Raw genomic sequence first — 15035 nt, forward strand, 5'->3', positions numbered from 1 at the left:
TACCTTCTTTTCCTAAGTTAAAGGTATTGTTGTTTTAGGGCTTTTTGAGCCTTGCTGGAGATTGCTACCAGTTTCTTTTTCTGGTAGCAAACAACCAAATTTGTTTTTCTTCTTTCTGGGCACACTCTCATAATAGAGTGTAATTTGGCACTTGTTTTGGGGGAAGAAATTGGGTGTATTAAAAGCCATATAATAGCTCACACAATGATCAAGGAATTATACTTCTGGGAATGTAGCCTTAGATTCTAAAGAATAATCCAAATCCTAAACTTACTTTGCTATTCACTACAGCATTGCTGGCAACAATAAAAAATGAGACATAGCTGAAATGTCCAGCAAAAGGAATTGTTACATCCACTTGATGGAAAATGAGCAGCTATTAAGCATAAAGGTTAGGAAAACAGTGTATAAACCTTAAGACATAATGCTAAAGATATAAACATTGTGATTTTTGTTATATAAAAATATGCAGATAAAAATCAAAATGAAATACACCAAAGTGCCAGTAGCTCATAGATCATGGTATTGGGATTATGGGTAATTTTTTCTCCTATTGTTTTCCCAAACATCCAATAACATACTTGCATTCCATTTAAAAAAAAAAGGTTCGGGGAGTTCTCTTGTGGCGCAGTAGGTTAAAGATCCAGTGTTGTCACTGTGGGGGGCTTGGGTTGCTGCTGTGGTGCGAGTTTGATCCCTGGCCCGGAAACTTCCACATGCTGTGGGTGCAGCCCCCCCCAAAAGAAATAAGTTCAAAAAGAATTTGGGTGTGATACATGTTATCAGTGTGTAGCATTAGAAAGACAGTAAGACAGATTTAGGCCCTAATACAAATTCTTAGTTGTATTTAAGCCGATAAGGAAAAAAACAGGAAAGAAAGAGGGACCCTGCAAATTTAATTGTTTAAAAGGTCAAGAATATAGAATGTCTCTTCTAGGTACTTAACTTTGGGTTATGAAATATTTACCATCTAAGCGAGTGGATACATGCTCGGGGAAGTAACTGGAGTGGGCAAGAGGGGGCCCCAAAGCAGAAGTTCCAGAGGAGTGGAGACAAGGACAGAACTGTCACACGTCAGCCCTCACTCTTCCAGAAGTCTCTTCAGGCAGGGATCCCACCTCACGCAGTCCTCCTTTGGGGCAATACGTGATCAAAGCCCATCCTGAGACACCAGCTGGACTCCGTCTGTCCTGGGCGTGAGGCCCAAGGTGACACGATCCATGATCACGGAAATGGCGCAAAAGCCAAAGGATGCGGTTCCTGGAAAGAGAGGGAGGGAGGGAAACAAAACGGCTCAGGCAGAAGCATGTCAGAATGATGGGACTTTATTTCTGTGGGTCCTTTGGTGTCGGAGAAGGTGTGAGCTCTGCCTAAAGCTGTCCCCACACTCAAGGCATCTGTAAGGTTTCTCGCCAGTGTGAGTCCTCTGGTGTTTGACGAGGGTGGCGCTCTGGCTGAAGCGCCTCCCACAGACGAAGCACCCGTAGGGCTTCTCCCCGGTGTGGGTCCTCTGGTGCTTGGACAGGTCGGAGCACCGTTTGAAGCTCTTCGCACACGCGTCACACACGTAGGGCCTCTCGCCCTTGTGTGTCCTCTGGTGTCTAAGCCGACTGGCGACACGGCAGGTTTCCCCACATTCGTCACACGTGTAGTTGCTCTCTCCCTGGTGGATCCTCTGATGCCGACTGAGGTGTGAGCTCTGCCTGAAGCGGTCCCCGCACTTGGGACAGGTGTACGGCTTCTCGCCGGTGTGTGTCCTCTGGTGTTTGACCAGGGTGGCACTCTGGCTGAAGGCCTTCCCGCACGCCGGGCACCCGTAGGGCTTCTCCCCGGTGTGGGTCCTCTGGTGCTTGGAGAGGTCGGAGCAGCGTTTGAAGCTCTTGGCACACGCGTCGCACACGAAGGGCCTCTCCCCCTTGTGTGTCCGCTCATGTCTCGCCCGGTGGGAGACACGGCAGGTTTCCCCACATTCGTCACACGTGAAGTGTGTCTCTCCCTGGTGGATCCTCTGATGCCGGATGAGGTTGGAGCTCTGCCTGAAGCGGTCCCCGCACTTGGCACAGGCGTACGGCTTCTCGCCGGTGTGTGTCCTCTGGTGTTTGACGAGGGTGGCGCTCTGGCTGAAGGCCTTCCCGCACGCCGGGCACTCGTAGGGCTTCTCCCCGGTGTGGGTCCTCTGGTGCTTGGACAGGTCGGAGCGCTGTTTGAAACTCTTCCGACAGTTACCGCATTCGTAAGGCCTTTCTTCCTGGAGCCGCCTCTGCATCTCGACAAGGCCTGACCGCTGGCAGCGTCCCTCGCTGTCCCGGGATTTGTGGGGTTTCACCGTCTCTAAAGTGTGTCTACACCTGTTCCCGTGGTCATCACCAGTCACAGGCCTCTGGACGTGCTGACAGAGAGCAAAGTGCGAGCTTCTGGCACTGGTCCCTGATTCGTTATTTTTGGGGTCCTCTTCTTCTCCGGGACTTGTCTTAAGATCGCAGATGCTGGAGACTCCCTGCTCCTCGGGAGAATCTTCAAGTTTCAGGGAGGAGAGGTTTCCTGAGGGCTTTTCTACCCTGTCCCTGTGGGCGTCACCCCACTCGGAAGACAGGGGAGCCTTCTCCTGGGACCCGTGCAGCCACCCACGGGGCTCCGCTCCTAGAATTTCTTGCTTTGGAATCAACTCTTTGTTCTCGGGTCCAGTCTCTGAACCTGAAACATTAAAATACAAACTACTGGTATGTCATCCCTGTGCTTCAGTGAAAAAGAAACTGCTGGCAGAAAAGCATGCCCTGCCCCCAAACCCTTTTAAGTTTCTCCATGAAGTCATTTGTGTAATTATTTTAATTTTTTAAATTCAAAAAAATTTTTGGCTGCCCCATGGCATATGGAGTTGCCAGGCCAGGGATCAGATCCAGGCCGCAGCTGTGATCTGTGGCAATGCTGGATCTTTAACCTGTTGAGCTGGGCTGGGGATTGAACCTGCATCCTGATGCTGCAGAGATGTACCACAGCGGGAACCCTGAAGATAAGTTATTTTCATTAACCTGTCAGAGGTGCTCACACTTGCCTGTGCAAACCTTGTTTCTTTCCCTTCTACACTTGTGCCTCGACCCCCCAGCCCGTCTCTCCCCCCGCCCCACTCCACTGGCGTATGAGCCACTCCAGCACCGAGGGCGAACCTGGAAGGGGTGTCAGGAGAGACGGTAGAGCGTGAGCCCACGCACGCAGGATGCTTTAGCAAGAAGAACCCTATTCACGTGGAGAGTTTCAGTCCCAGACCCACCAGGTGCCTCCTGGGGAGGTGACACATCTAAACTGGGTGTAAGTCTGTACATGATGCCGCCCCCCTGGCCAGAATCCTGGCAGGTTACTCTCCAGGAAGCCTGAACCAGATAAATCCTGGACTGGGGGCCTGAGGACCCGCTGAGCACAGGGGACAGGGGGCCCTTTTCCATCAGGAGAATCAAGTCAAACCTGCTGATCTGGTGGGCAGACCTTCAATGCACTGTGCTCCGTTCAGGCTTAAACTGTTGGTGCCCAGGCTCACGTCCTCCAGGCAGAAAGGGCAGGGATTTCTGAGGTTTTGGGTCCTCCCCTCTCCCCACCCAGAACTGCATCTGACTTACTGGAAGACACTCAATAAAATAACTGTTGACGAATCTCTCCCTGGTTAAAACTTAGTGGCCCAGAGACACGGACAGACGGGAATCCCCCACCAGGACAGCACCTGATGACTGGCCCTCCGCTGCAGATCACCAGCTGGCTAAACCTTCCCAGCAGTGTCCCGGCTCAGTTCCTACGTTGAACTATCACATATAAACAGAAAGTGAAGGTTACCAGCATTTCAGGATAACCACTCATAGAAAGGCCAATGAGGAGTTCCTGCTGTGGCACAACAGAATCAGCAGCATCTCTGTAGTGCCAGGATGCAGGTTTGATCCTCAGCCTTGCACAGTGGGTTAAAGGATCTGGTCTCGCCACGGCTGAGGCGTATGTGGCAACGGTGGCTTGGATCTGATCCCTGGCTGGGGAACTCAATGTGCCCAAGGGTGGCCAAAAAAGAAAAAGAAAAAAAAGAAAGGAAGAAAAAATAAATGCCAATGAAACATGCAATGCATGAAACGAGAAAAAAATGAATAACCTATACTTAATATTCTTTTCTTGGTTTTTTGTTTTTTTTTGTTTTTTTTTTTTTATGGCTGCATTCACAGTGGTGGCAAAGCTGGATCCTTTAACCCACTGCACCGGCCAGGGGTCAAACGTGCACCTCTGCTGGACCCAAGCCACTGTAGTCAGATTCTTTTTTTTTTTTTTTTTTTTTTTTTTTTTTGCTTTTTAGGGCTGCATTTGCAGCATGTGGAAGTTCCCAGGCTAGGGGTCCAATCAGAGCTACAGCTGTTGGCCTACACCACAGCCACAGCAATGCCTGGTCTGAGCCACGTCTGGGACCTACGCCGCAGCTCATGGCAACGCCTGATCCTTAACCCACCGAGCGAGGCCAGGGATCGAACCCGCAACCTCATAGTTCCTAGTCAGATTCGTTTCTGCTGCAGCATGACGGGAACTCCTGTCGTCACATTCTTAACACACTGTACCATGGTGGGAACTCCTAGTCGCAGATAAGTAAGACATGCTATTGCACCCAGGAAACGAGGAGCCTATAAGAAAAGGAATAAAGAGCAAGAAAAAGCCCTTGAAAATATTAATGAGAACAGAAACATTTCAGCAAATGAGTTGGAAAATAAAGCCAAGAGATCTCCTAGAAAAGGAAATAGAAGATAAGGAAATGGGAAGGAGGTGGGGAACCCCAACTGGAAGACACCCCAGAAAACAGAAGAAAAATGAGAGAAAAATGAACAGATAAATAGAAGCGCACCCCAAGAAATTCTCACAACTCAAAGACGTGGCTATCTATATTATCACAGCCCACGGACTCCTCGGGACAACGAATGAAGAAAGAGACCTCGCCCCCAGCCATATCCACGGGGAAATTTCCCACCAGCAGGAATGAAGAAAAGCCTCTAAGGCTTCTACACAGCACAGATCACACACCGAGGATAAAGCGTCACAGTGGCATCTGCTTTCTCCGTTGCAACATGACAGTACAGCTACAATATCCACTGCCTTCAAAATTCAAAAGTAGGAGTTCCTGGTGGCTCAGTGGGTTAAGGATCTGGTGGTGTCACTGCGATGGCTCTGGGGACAGCGGTAGCGCAGGTTTGATCCCTGGCCCAGGGACTTCGGCATGCTGCAGAGGCGAGCCAAAAAAAATCCAAAGGTAAAAATCATTTCTGATATAGAATATGCTATATCCAGCCAGACCACGATCTGAATGTGAGAGAGAAATAAGGATGTTTTTGGACATGCAACGTTACAAAAACTGAGCTTCCACGTATATGTCCCTGGAACATACTGGAAGATGTCCTACCCCAAACCAAGGGGGTCCACCAAGGAAGAAAATGGTGTGGGATCCAGGAAAAGGAGAAGGAATCCCCAGGGTGAGACTGAAGGAACACGCACTTTCATTCCAGGATGGCAGCTGTGTAACCAGCCTGGAGAATAAGCCTGTCCCCCCGGAGCAGAGGAAGCTTCAGGAGGAATATTCCAAGGGGAACATGAAGCAGAAGGGTTGGCACTTTTCACAGAAAACTTGTGGGTGAACGAGTGCTCAGTGGTTCGACAAGGAGGCACATGAGAAATAGGGCATCATTAATTCCAGGGAAAAGACATACAATCATATGTATTATGTGGGCAAATACAGATAATATTTATATAGGCATGATATTAAAACCTTTCAGTAACCTAAAGGACTGATTTAAGGATAATGTGAGGATTAGACTGCTAAATGTGTGTTGGAGAGATAGAACCTTTGTCTTCCTCAGTAGGCAGCAAGAGATAAAAACTGAAATTGAGACAAAATAGCAGACTATGCATCTTATTTTGAAAACTGTAAATAAATACCACTGGGAGGAGTTAAAAGATTATTTTTTTTTCAGGGCCGCACCCACAGCATATGGAGGTTCCCAGTCTAGGGGTCCAATTGGAGCTACAGCTGCCGGCCTACACCACAGCCACAGCAACGTGGGATCCAAGCCTCATCTGCGACCTACACCCCAGCTCATGGCAATGCCTGATCCTTAACCCACTGAATGAGGCCAGGGATCGAACCCACAACCTCATGGTTCCTAGTCAGGTTCATTAACCAGTGAGCTACTCCTCTTTTTTTTTTTTTTTTTTTTTTTCTTCAATGAATTTTATTATATTTATAGTTGTAAAATCATCATGTGATATATTATTTCTTTTTTTTTTTTTTTTTTTGTCTTTTGTTGTTGTTGTTGCTATTTCTTGGGCCGCTCCCGCGGCATATGGAGGGCGGCATATGGAGGTTCCCAGGCTAGGGGTTGAATCGGAGCTGTAGCCACCGGCCTACGCCAGAGGCACAGCAACGCAGGATCCGAGCCGCGTCTGCAACATACACCACAGCTCACGGCAACGCCGGATCGTTAACCCACTGAGCAAGGACAGGGACCGAACCCGCAACCTCATGGTTCCTAGTCGGATTCGTTAACCACTGCGCCACGATGGGAACTCCTGATATATTATTTCTTTGAAAAAAAATCCAGTTCGGCCAGAATTAAAATTTGATAATTCTGAATGGTAGATACACAGGTGCTCATTATACCTTTTTATACTTTCTACAGGGGTTTTATTAGAAATGAACCAAAATGAAAAGCAGAATCTATCACCTGACAATACAGAACAGAATGGTCTTGCTTGGGCCACAAAAGAGAGCCGAAGGCTGCTAACCCATGTCTGTGACTGGAGGCCTGGCCCTGGGACTCACTGAAGCAAGCCCTTTGTGAGTGCCACCCAGCTGGGAACCAGCAGCGGCACAGCCCTTACCTGGCAAGCCCGTGTGGCCATAACCCTTGGGCGCACTCTTCCTGCAGCCGGTCCTCTGTGCTGCGTCCAGACGCTCCCACTCCTCCCAGGTGAGAGATGCAGCCACCTCCTGGACTGTCTCCAACCCCTGAAACAACACGAGACCTCCCCTCAGCGCCTGCTGTCCCTGCATGATGTTAGCAGGAGTGTCAGGGCGAGGCTGGACTCCAAAGAGAAGCCTGCAAACTCTGAGAAGCGAGTCACAGCTGCGCCATGGAGTCTTTGTGGGTGAGCCTTGTACGGTACCTCGCCAGTAATAAGTGCCTTCCCGTCCCTTGACTGTTCCACAAGGTAATTATCCAATGAGATGATCTTTTGAGATGGTCATTGAAATGCAGGTTGACCATCACAGAAGGTAAAGCAAAGTTCTTAAAAAGGGAAAGTTCTGAAACAGCAGGGAGGTGTTGTCCAGCTTCCAGTTATGGGTCACAGACTGACGCCACAGACCTCTCACTCAATGACAAGGAAGAGGAAAACACACACACACACACCTCTATGTTTTTCAGGGCTGCATCTTTGGCATATGGAAGTTCCTAGACTAGGGGTCGAATCAGAACTGCAGGTGCAGCCTACACCACAGCTGCAGCCGCAGCCACATTGATGTACAATCCGAGTGATGTGTGCCACCTACACTGCAGCTTGTAGCAACACTGGATCCTTAACCCTTAGCCCACTGAGTGAGGCCAGGGATCAAATCCGAATCCTCATGGATACTAGTCAGATTCTTAACCCAATGAGCCACAATGGGAACTATTTTAAGTTTTTAAGGAATCTCCATACTGTTTTCCATAGTGGCTGACCAATTTAAGTGGAATATAATTTTATATTTTGTTTTGTCTTGCTGTCATGAAAACAAAAACAAAAACCCTTTCTGGCTGGGGAGACTGCCTTTTTTTTTTTCTTTGCTTTTTAGGGCCACACTCACAGCATATGGAGGTTCCCAGGCTAGGGGTCTAATTGGAACCATAGCTGCTGGCCTACACCTCAGCCACAGCAATGCCAGGATCCCAGCCTTGCCTGTGACCTACACCACAGCTCACGGCAACGCCGGATCCTTGACCCACTGAGCAAAGCCAGGGATCGAACCTGCATCCTCATGGATGCTAGTCAGATTTGCTAACTGCTGAGCCACGACAGGAACTCCCGAGACAGCCAATTCTTAAGAGTAAAGTGCTCAGCCAAGACTAGTTAATCCAGAGCCACATCTCCTCTCTCTGGCCCATGCACTCCAGGAGGCAACACTCCTCGGCTTTAAACACCCCAAGGCCAGGTACCAGGCAACTGGGGACTACCCCTACACTTTAGAGCCCACTGAATTACTCAAACCAGCCCATCCTAAACTTTTACTCCTGCCCTGTCTTGCCTTTCCTTCTGAAATCCCAGTATAAGCTCTGCCCTAACCTTTCCTTTGCTTCCGCCATCTGGTCCTGATCACCCAGGCGTCTCTCCCACGAGGCTCTGTGTGTGTGGCATGCGGGGCCTTCGGTTTCTAGGACCTGAGTGTGATAAAATTTTATTTCCTGAACCTCACCTCTCCTCATAAAGGAAAACCACACTTCTGTGTGTCTCCTCTACTCTCAATATTCCTAGCACTTCACTACAACACTTCACTTTGGGCACCAGACGTGAGCGTTTCCACAGGTCAAGCAATTCTGTGGCACCAGCTGGGTGTCCTGCAGTTTCCCAACTCTGACCCTACCTACCTGGAGATGGTGTCAGAGCCCACAGGTTAAGGGCTCAGTCTTACAAGACCACCCCTCCCTGACTTCATATATCAATTCTGAGCCCATGCTGTCACCTGCGGACCTGCTTCCAACCAGCTGGCTATAGATCAGAGATTTCCATGACCATTCTTTGAGTTGAATTAATTTGCTAGAGTGGCTCCAGAACTCAGCAGAACTCAGGAGAACAGTTTACATACTAGATTACCAGTTTCTTTTCTCTTTTTTTGCTTATTTTTTTAGGGCCCCATGTGCAGCATATGGAAGTTCCCAGGCTAGGGGTCAAATCAGAGCTGCAGCTGTCGGCCTACACCACAGCCACAGCAATGCAGGATCTGAGCCACGTCTGCGACCTGTACCACAGCTCACAGCAATGCTGGATCCTTAACCCACTGAGCACGGCGGGGGATTGAACCCACATCCTCATGGATACTAGTTGGGTTTGTTACCACTGAGCCACAACAGGAGCTCCTAGATTACCAGTTTCTTATAAAAGGGTATGTCAGGAACAGCCAGATGGGAGAGAGGCATAGGGCAAGATCCAGGAGGGTCCTGAGCTCAGAAGCTTCTGTCTCCCTGGGGCTGGGCTGTGTCACCCTCCTGTGAAGTGACTGTGTTTACCAGCCCAAAGGTCTCTGAACCCCAAGCTACTGTGATTTATGGAGGCTTCAGCACGTAGGCATGATCAATTATTAACTCGATTTCCTGCTCTCTTCCCCTTCTGGAGGACCATTAGCAATTGCAAGAGGAGAGGTTTCACCAAACCGCTAAAAAGTAAAAAGGGAAGCTCACGTTCTAAGAGGTAGAGAACTGCTGTTACAGCATTAACGACACTTTCCATCCTGACGTCCTTCTTTCCCAAATACCCAAGGTAGACAAGAGGGTGTCTTACAATGTGTAAACAATACTCCCGTGCTGGTTTTCTGCTGCCGGGTCTACAACTCAAGGACCATTCCCCGGATAGATGTGTCACCTGCCTGCGGAAAGGGATGTTTCATGCACACCTTAAAATTCACACAGAGTGTAATAAAGAAGTAAAGAACTTGAGAAAGCCATAGCATCCCTCACTCCCCCACTCCCAGAATACTTCTCACTCCTCACCTGGAGTGAGGTCCCACCAGGCGCTCTCTGAAGAGCGCGCACCACGGCGGCAGCCTCCTCCCCGCTCTTTGGGCAGTGCTTCCGCACCCAGGCCTGGAGTTCCTGGGGCAGGATGGTCAGGAACTGCTCCAGCACCAGCAGCTCCAGGATCTGCTCTTTCGAGTGCATTTCGGGCCTCAGCCACCGACGACAAAGTTCCCTGAGCCGGCTCAGCGCCTCTTCGGGTCCGGCCACTTCCTCATAACGGAACCGCCTAAAATGCCCTCGAGAAATTTCGGGATCCTGACAGTCCCCGGTTGGGTTGGACTCCCGACCTCCGGCTGAGTCTCCCTCCACTTTCACTATCCAAGGTCCATCACGCATGGGCGGGGCTGAGACGCTGCCTTGACTAGCGGTCAAGTTCTTGCTCATCTTTCTCCCCCACGTGCGGACCTTCCCGGGCTTCTGCCTTCAGGTGAGAAGACAGAAAACCCAGCAAAAAGCCAAGGGACTCATCGGACCTTCCCAAAGCAGAGCCTACTGACTGACGGATCCCAAACAGGTGCCCACCTTGCCCAACCCCCTCTGAGACTCCTCCTACCCACAGCTACCCCACCCAAAAGCCACTACATCCGGTAACAAAAAAACTACCGGCTTGTACCGGAAATGCGTCACCAGATTCCCTCCGGGGGCCCACCCTCCCGGGCATTTCCGGGGCCTCTCTAGGCCTCCGGGAGGAGTGAGGCACATCTCGGTAGTTTGCTGATCTCACCCCTTGCCCAGGTACTCTACAGGCTTACCTAGCAGTGTGGAGCTTATATAGTCCTTCAGGTTACAGAACTAAAGGATAGTCTTCCTTTAAAAGTGAATGCCATTCGGGGGTTCCCCTCGTGGCGCAGGGGAAACGAATCCAACCAGGAACCATGAGGTTGCGCGTTCAATCCCTGGCCTTGCTCAGTGGGTTAAGGATCCCGCGTTGCCCTGAGCTGTGGTGTAGGTCGCAGATGAAGCTTGGATTTGGCGTTTCTGTGGCTCCAGTTAGACCCCAGCCTGGAAACTTCCATATGCTGTAGGTGGGGCCCTAAAAAGCAAAAAAAAAACAAAAAAAAAGTGAATGTCATTCTTTAACACATTATCTGGGAATAAAGGTTTGTACTTTATTTAAGTGAATATACAAATGTCCCGATTTATGAATGCAAATTTCCAAGCAGGGTCGATATTCCATAGGACATATCTATAGCCTAAAGTTTAAATTGTAAACTCATGATTTATCCAAACTTTGTGCAAAAGCACAGGTAGTCAATCCCTACTTTAGGATCTAGCAGCTAAGTGGTTGTACTAGCCTGTTGTAATCTGTTTTGTCTAGACATTAACAGGACATGAAACAGGCAAAAGCAGATATTTGTGGATTGGTTTTTACATCAAATCATCTTACCAAGAAAAAAAATTCACAACTCTCAAAGCCCATATATGTCATTCTACAAATTTTGGAGCAAGATGTAACAATGTGACGACATAACTTGACCCATATTTACATCTGATCTCCCCATGTGGTTGGAAAGTCCTTGGAGGTCAGAAGCTTTGCACAAAGTGTACTTATTCATCTTTGTGGGAACACTATCACAATCTGGCAGGGAGTTGAAAGTTCTTTTCCTGGCACTGCACTTTGACTAGGATCAGGTGGCCAAGGATGGCAAGGGAATTAGGGCAGAATGCAAATTCACAATTAAGAGAACCGTTTACAGTACAGGCAAATCTAGCTCCAGTAAATATCCACCTATATAAGTAATTACAGAATACAGAAGAGACTATTAAGTACTATGAGGGTAGCACAAGCATTTTTTTATCTCCTCCCGGTGAGAGGAGATGCATGTTCTCTCAACTTACCATCTGATTAGCAGTCCGGCTCCATCAATTCCTGTTTCTGGGTTGTATGACTATGGACTCTGATCATGATATAGTGATTCGCTTAGCTCTTATTTCCCTTTCTCCTGTAACTTTTGCCTTCATCTGCAGAATATTAAGTGCTTTTATCTGCTCCCACTGATATCACTGAATGATACATTTCTGTGTTCCCAATGCTTTTTATGGTGCTTTGTTCACAGAAATGCATTGAAGAATGCTAGCTGCTTCATCCTTAAAAAAAAAATTAAGTGAGAAAACAAAAATAGGGCAGGGATAAACAAGATGGAATCAGGGAAAAGATGGGATTACAAAAAAACTGCCTACTGTAAACTCTTGCATACTGGAAAACAGAGTTCACAACTATCAAAATTCAAACAGCCTGATTCGGCTAAGGAAGAAAAGAATGCAGTTCAAGTATTCAGCTCTCTTAGGGTCGGGTTTAAGATAAGGAGAAAATACAAAGTGCCTAGAGCAGCACTTTGCCGACCCTTTTACTGTGCATGTGGGCTGATGGTTATGTGAAAAGTCCATTCCCAGCACTGCCTTGACCATCACCCTTTTCTCTCCTTTTCAGATGGTATGTTTCATTGTGGTATAATGCAAAAATGGCCACAAAGTCCCCGTTGGCTAGAGAGCATGATTGGCGCGAGGCTTCTTGGGAGATGTAGTCCCTGGAGCTGCTGATGACCAACTGCCTACCTCACTGGCAGGGACCAGAGGCAGAAGAGGCAAAGAGCCATCCGCATGAGCCCAGGCCAAACTGCCAGCCCACAGAGCCCCTCGATAAATAAATGGTTTCTTTTTTAGGTCACTAAAGATTGGGGATCATTTGTTATACAACACAAGCTACCAGATAATACTCTTTAAAAACCAGACCAAAAAAAAAAAAAAAAGAAAGGGAGTTCCCGTCGTGGCACAGTGGTTAACGAATCTGACTAGGAACCATGAGGTTGCGGGTTCGATCCCTGCCCTTGCTCAGTGGGTTAACGATCCGGCGTTGCCGTGAGCTGTGGTGTAGGTTGCAGACGCGGCTCGGATCCCGCGTTGCTGTGGCTCTGGCGTAGGCCGGTGGCTACAGCTCCGATTGGACCCCTAGCCTGGGAACCTCCATATGCTGCGGGAGCAGCCCAAAGAAATAGCAAAAAGACAAAACAAAAACAAAAACAAAAAAAACCCAGACCAACTCGATTTGCAATATAACAGAATACTTGGGAATAAACACACGATAGGTAACACACCTATAGGAAGAAAACTTTATTAAAATTTTTTTTCATCTTGGAGGTATACTTGACAAATATGTATATATTTAAGGTGTACAATGCATTTCATATAAATCTACACTGTGATAAGATCACAATCAAGTTAAATAGGATTCATTGCCTCACATGGGTTACAATTTTTTAAACTTTTCATTCCCTCACTCCCCTCCCCTCTGGCAACCACTTATTTGTTCTCTGTATGTATGAGTCTGTTTCTGTTTTGTTATGTTTATTTGTTTTGGGGGGAGGTATGTGGGTTGGCTGCGCCTGCAGCATGTAGAAGTTCCTGGGCCAGGATCGAACCTGCATTGCAGTTGCGACCTGTGCCATGATTATGGCAATGCCGGGGTCCTTAACCCACTGTGCCACCAGGGAACCTTCCTGCTTTTAGATTCCACATATAAGTGAAATTGTATGGTATTTGTCTTCCTCTGTCTGACATTTCACTTAGCATAATGCCCTCTAGATCCATCCATGTTGTCACAAATGGCAAGATATCATTCTTTTTATAGCTGAGTAATATTCCATTATCATTCATTCATATTTACACACATCGCATCTTCTTTTATCAATTCCTATATGAAGAAAACTTTAAGGATCCAAAAGTAGGGCTTTTTCCACAAGGGAAAGACATACCATTTTCCCGGATAGGAAAATCACCTTTGTACAGATGTCAGTTCTCTCTAAGTCAGTATAAATCACGAATGATTTTAATACAGAATTCTTCCCGAACCAGAAAAACTGAATCTTAACTTGGAGAATATCAAAGGAACTAGGATACTCTGAAAAGGAAACAAAATTGGGGGGCACTCACTCTTAGAGATATTAAAACCAATGATTAACCTCAGTAAATGAACACAACATGATATTATCCCACGTGTAGACAAACAGACGAATGGAACAGTATAGAAAATTTAGAAACAAATCTCAAAACACATGCAAAATTAACTTGTGATAAAGGCAGCATCACAAATCAATGAGGAATAAAGATAGAATTTCTTGTAAATGTTGAGACAACCGACTAATGATTCAGGAAAAGAGAAAGTTAGATTTATACTTCCTCTCGTACACCAAGATACTTATTAATGGATCAAAGATCCACTGTTTAAAAGTGACACTATGCAATGTTCTGTTAAAATAAAAAACAAAGGTAGACCAGACTTGAAAATTTCTTGAGCAGACAAAACCAGTTTAGTCATAAGAGCAAAGTTTCATTTAGCTCATTTTGCAAGACAAGCCAGGCTAACTGACCTGGGTATTTCTTGCTTATGCCTCTGAAAATCCTCAGCAAGACTTACATTGTTCCCCCAACTCGATATGAAGTAACTACTAACCAATTCCCTCTAAAAAAAATTCTTAATACTGTAACCAATCACTGTGAAGAATAAACAGTCACCGTCTCCACACGATAGAAGATGCTTTATAACATAAAGTTTCTTTCCATGTTTTGAATGCTACCGGTTTGTAAGCTTTTTGACGTGTGCACAATAAACTTTTACTAATTATTACTTCATTGATGTATTGCTTTTACTTCTGGTGTTTGTTTTGTCTGAACTTTTAACAATTTTAAATGTCAAAAGTGAAAGCATACAAATACTACATTGACCAAACATACCGCAGTGTCAATTTAAGCGTCTCCAGCGGAGATAGGTGACTTTCTGCAGTTCTTCATTCCCATAAGCTGGACCATGGCGCTAGCAAGGCGTTCTCAAAACCCCATTCCTGATTTGAGTGAAAATTCACAATAGACATTAAAACAAACAAAACTGTCCTGGAGTATCCAAGGATGTATGCCTTCTGATTCAGTGTCGGTTGGCCTCATTCATCTTCGAGACTCGTAATACGGTGACTCTCGTTCTGCCTGTCGAACAGCTTTGTAAACGGATAACAAAACGAGGGCTTATTAAAGATGGGACCCCCTTGGATCCCAGAGAAGCCCTGAATAGACGGCTCTTCTTTGAAAGGATGCGGTACTTCCGCCCCCACCCTCCGCAGCCCGTAGTAGACCCTATGCCGACGCACTCAGCCTTCCAATGCAGGCGCGGAAGAAACGCCTCCCAATCTCACATTTTGATAGGCTCGCGAGACCGAGGCTGCGAAGAGAGCCGTGGCCCTATTGGCTGAAGGACGTGGCCCGCGCGGC

At 47.2% G+C, this 15035-nt stretch overlaps 1 protein-coding gene and 1 non-coding gene across 2 annotated transcripts; both read right to left on the bottom strand.

Annotated features, from left to right (window-relative positions):
* Positions 1 to 816: 816 nt before the first annotated feature.
* ZNF394 (zinc finger protein 394) lies at positions 817 to 10323 on the bottom strand. Its single transcript, XM_085016536.1, has 3 exons — positions 9750 to 10323; positions 6889 to 7015; positions 817 to 2694 (listed from the first exon to the last, which is right to left on the bottom strand). The coding sequence occupies exons 1-3, from the start codon at positions 10158 to 10160 to the stop codon at positions 1310 to 1312; spliced, it is 1923 nt and encodes a 640-aa protein (XP_084872662.1). The 5' UTR covers positions 10161 to 10323; the 3' UTR covers positions 817 to 1309.
* On the bottom strand, positions 9922 to 10013 carry MIR9796 (microRNA mir-9796). Its single transcript, NR_128478.1, has one exon. It is a non-coding gene; the product is annotated as a microRNA mir-9796 (primary transcript).
* Positions 10324 to 15035: the final 4712 nt, after the last annotated feature.

This window comes from Sus scrofa, chromosome 3 (genome assembly GCF_054392235.1).
Source record: "Sus scrofa isolate SSC_HxYL_T2T_F1_AM1 chromosome 3, Sscrofa_HxYL_maternal_Yorkshire_Landrace_v2.0, whole genome shotgun sequence".
Classification (NCBI taxonomy): Eukaryota; Metazoa; Chordata; class Mammalia; order Artiodactyla; family Suidae; genus Sus; species Sus scrofa.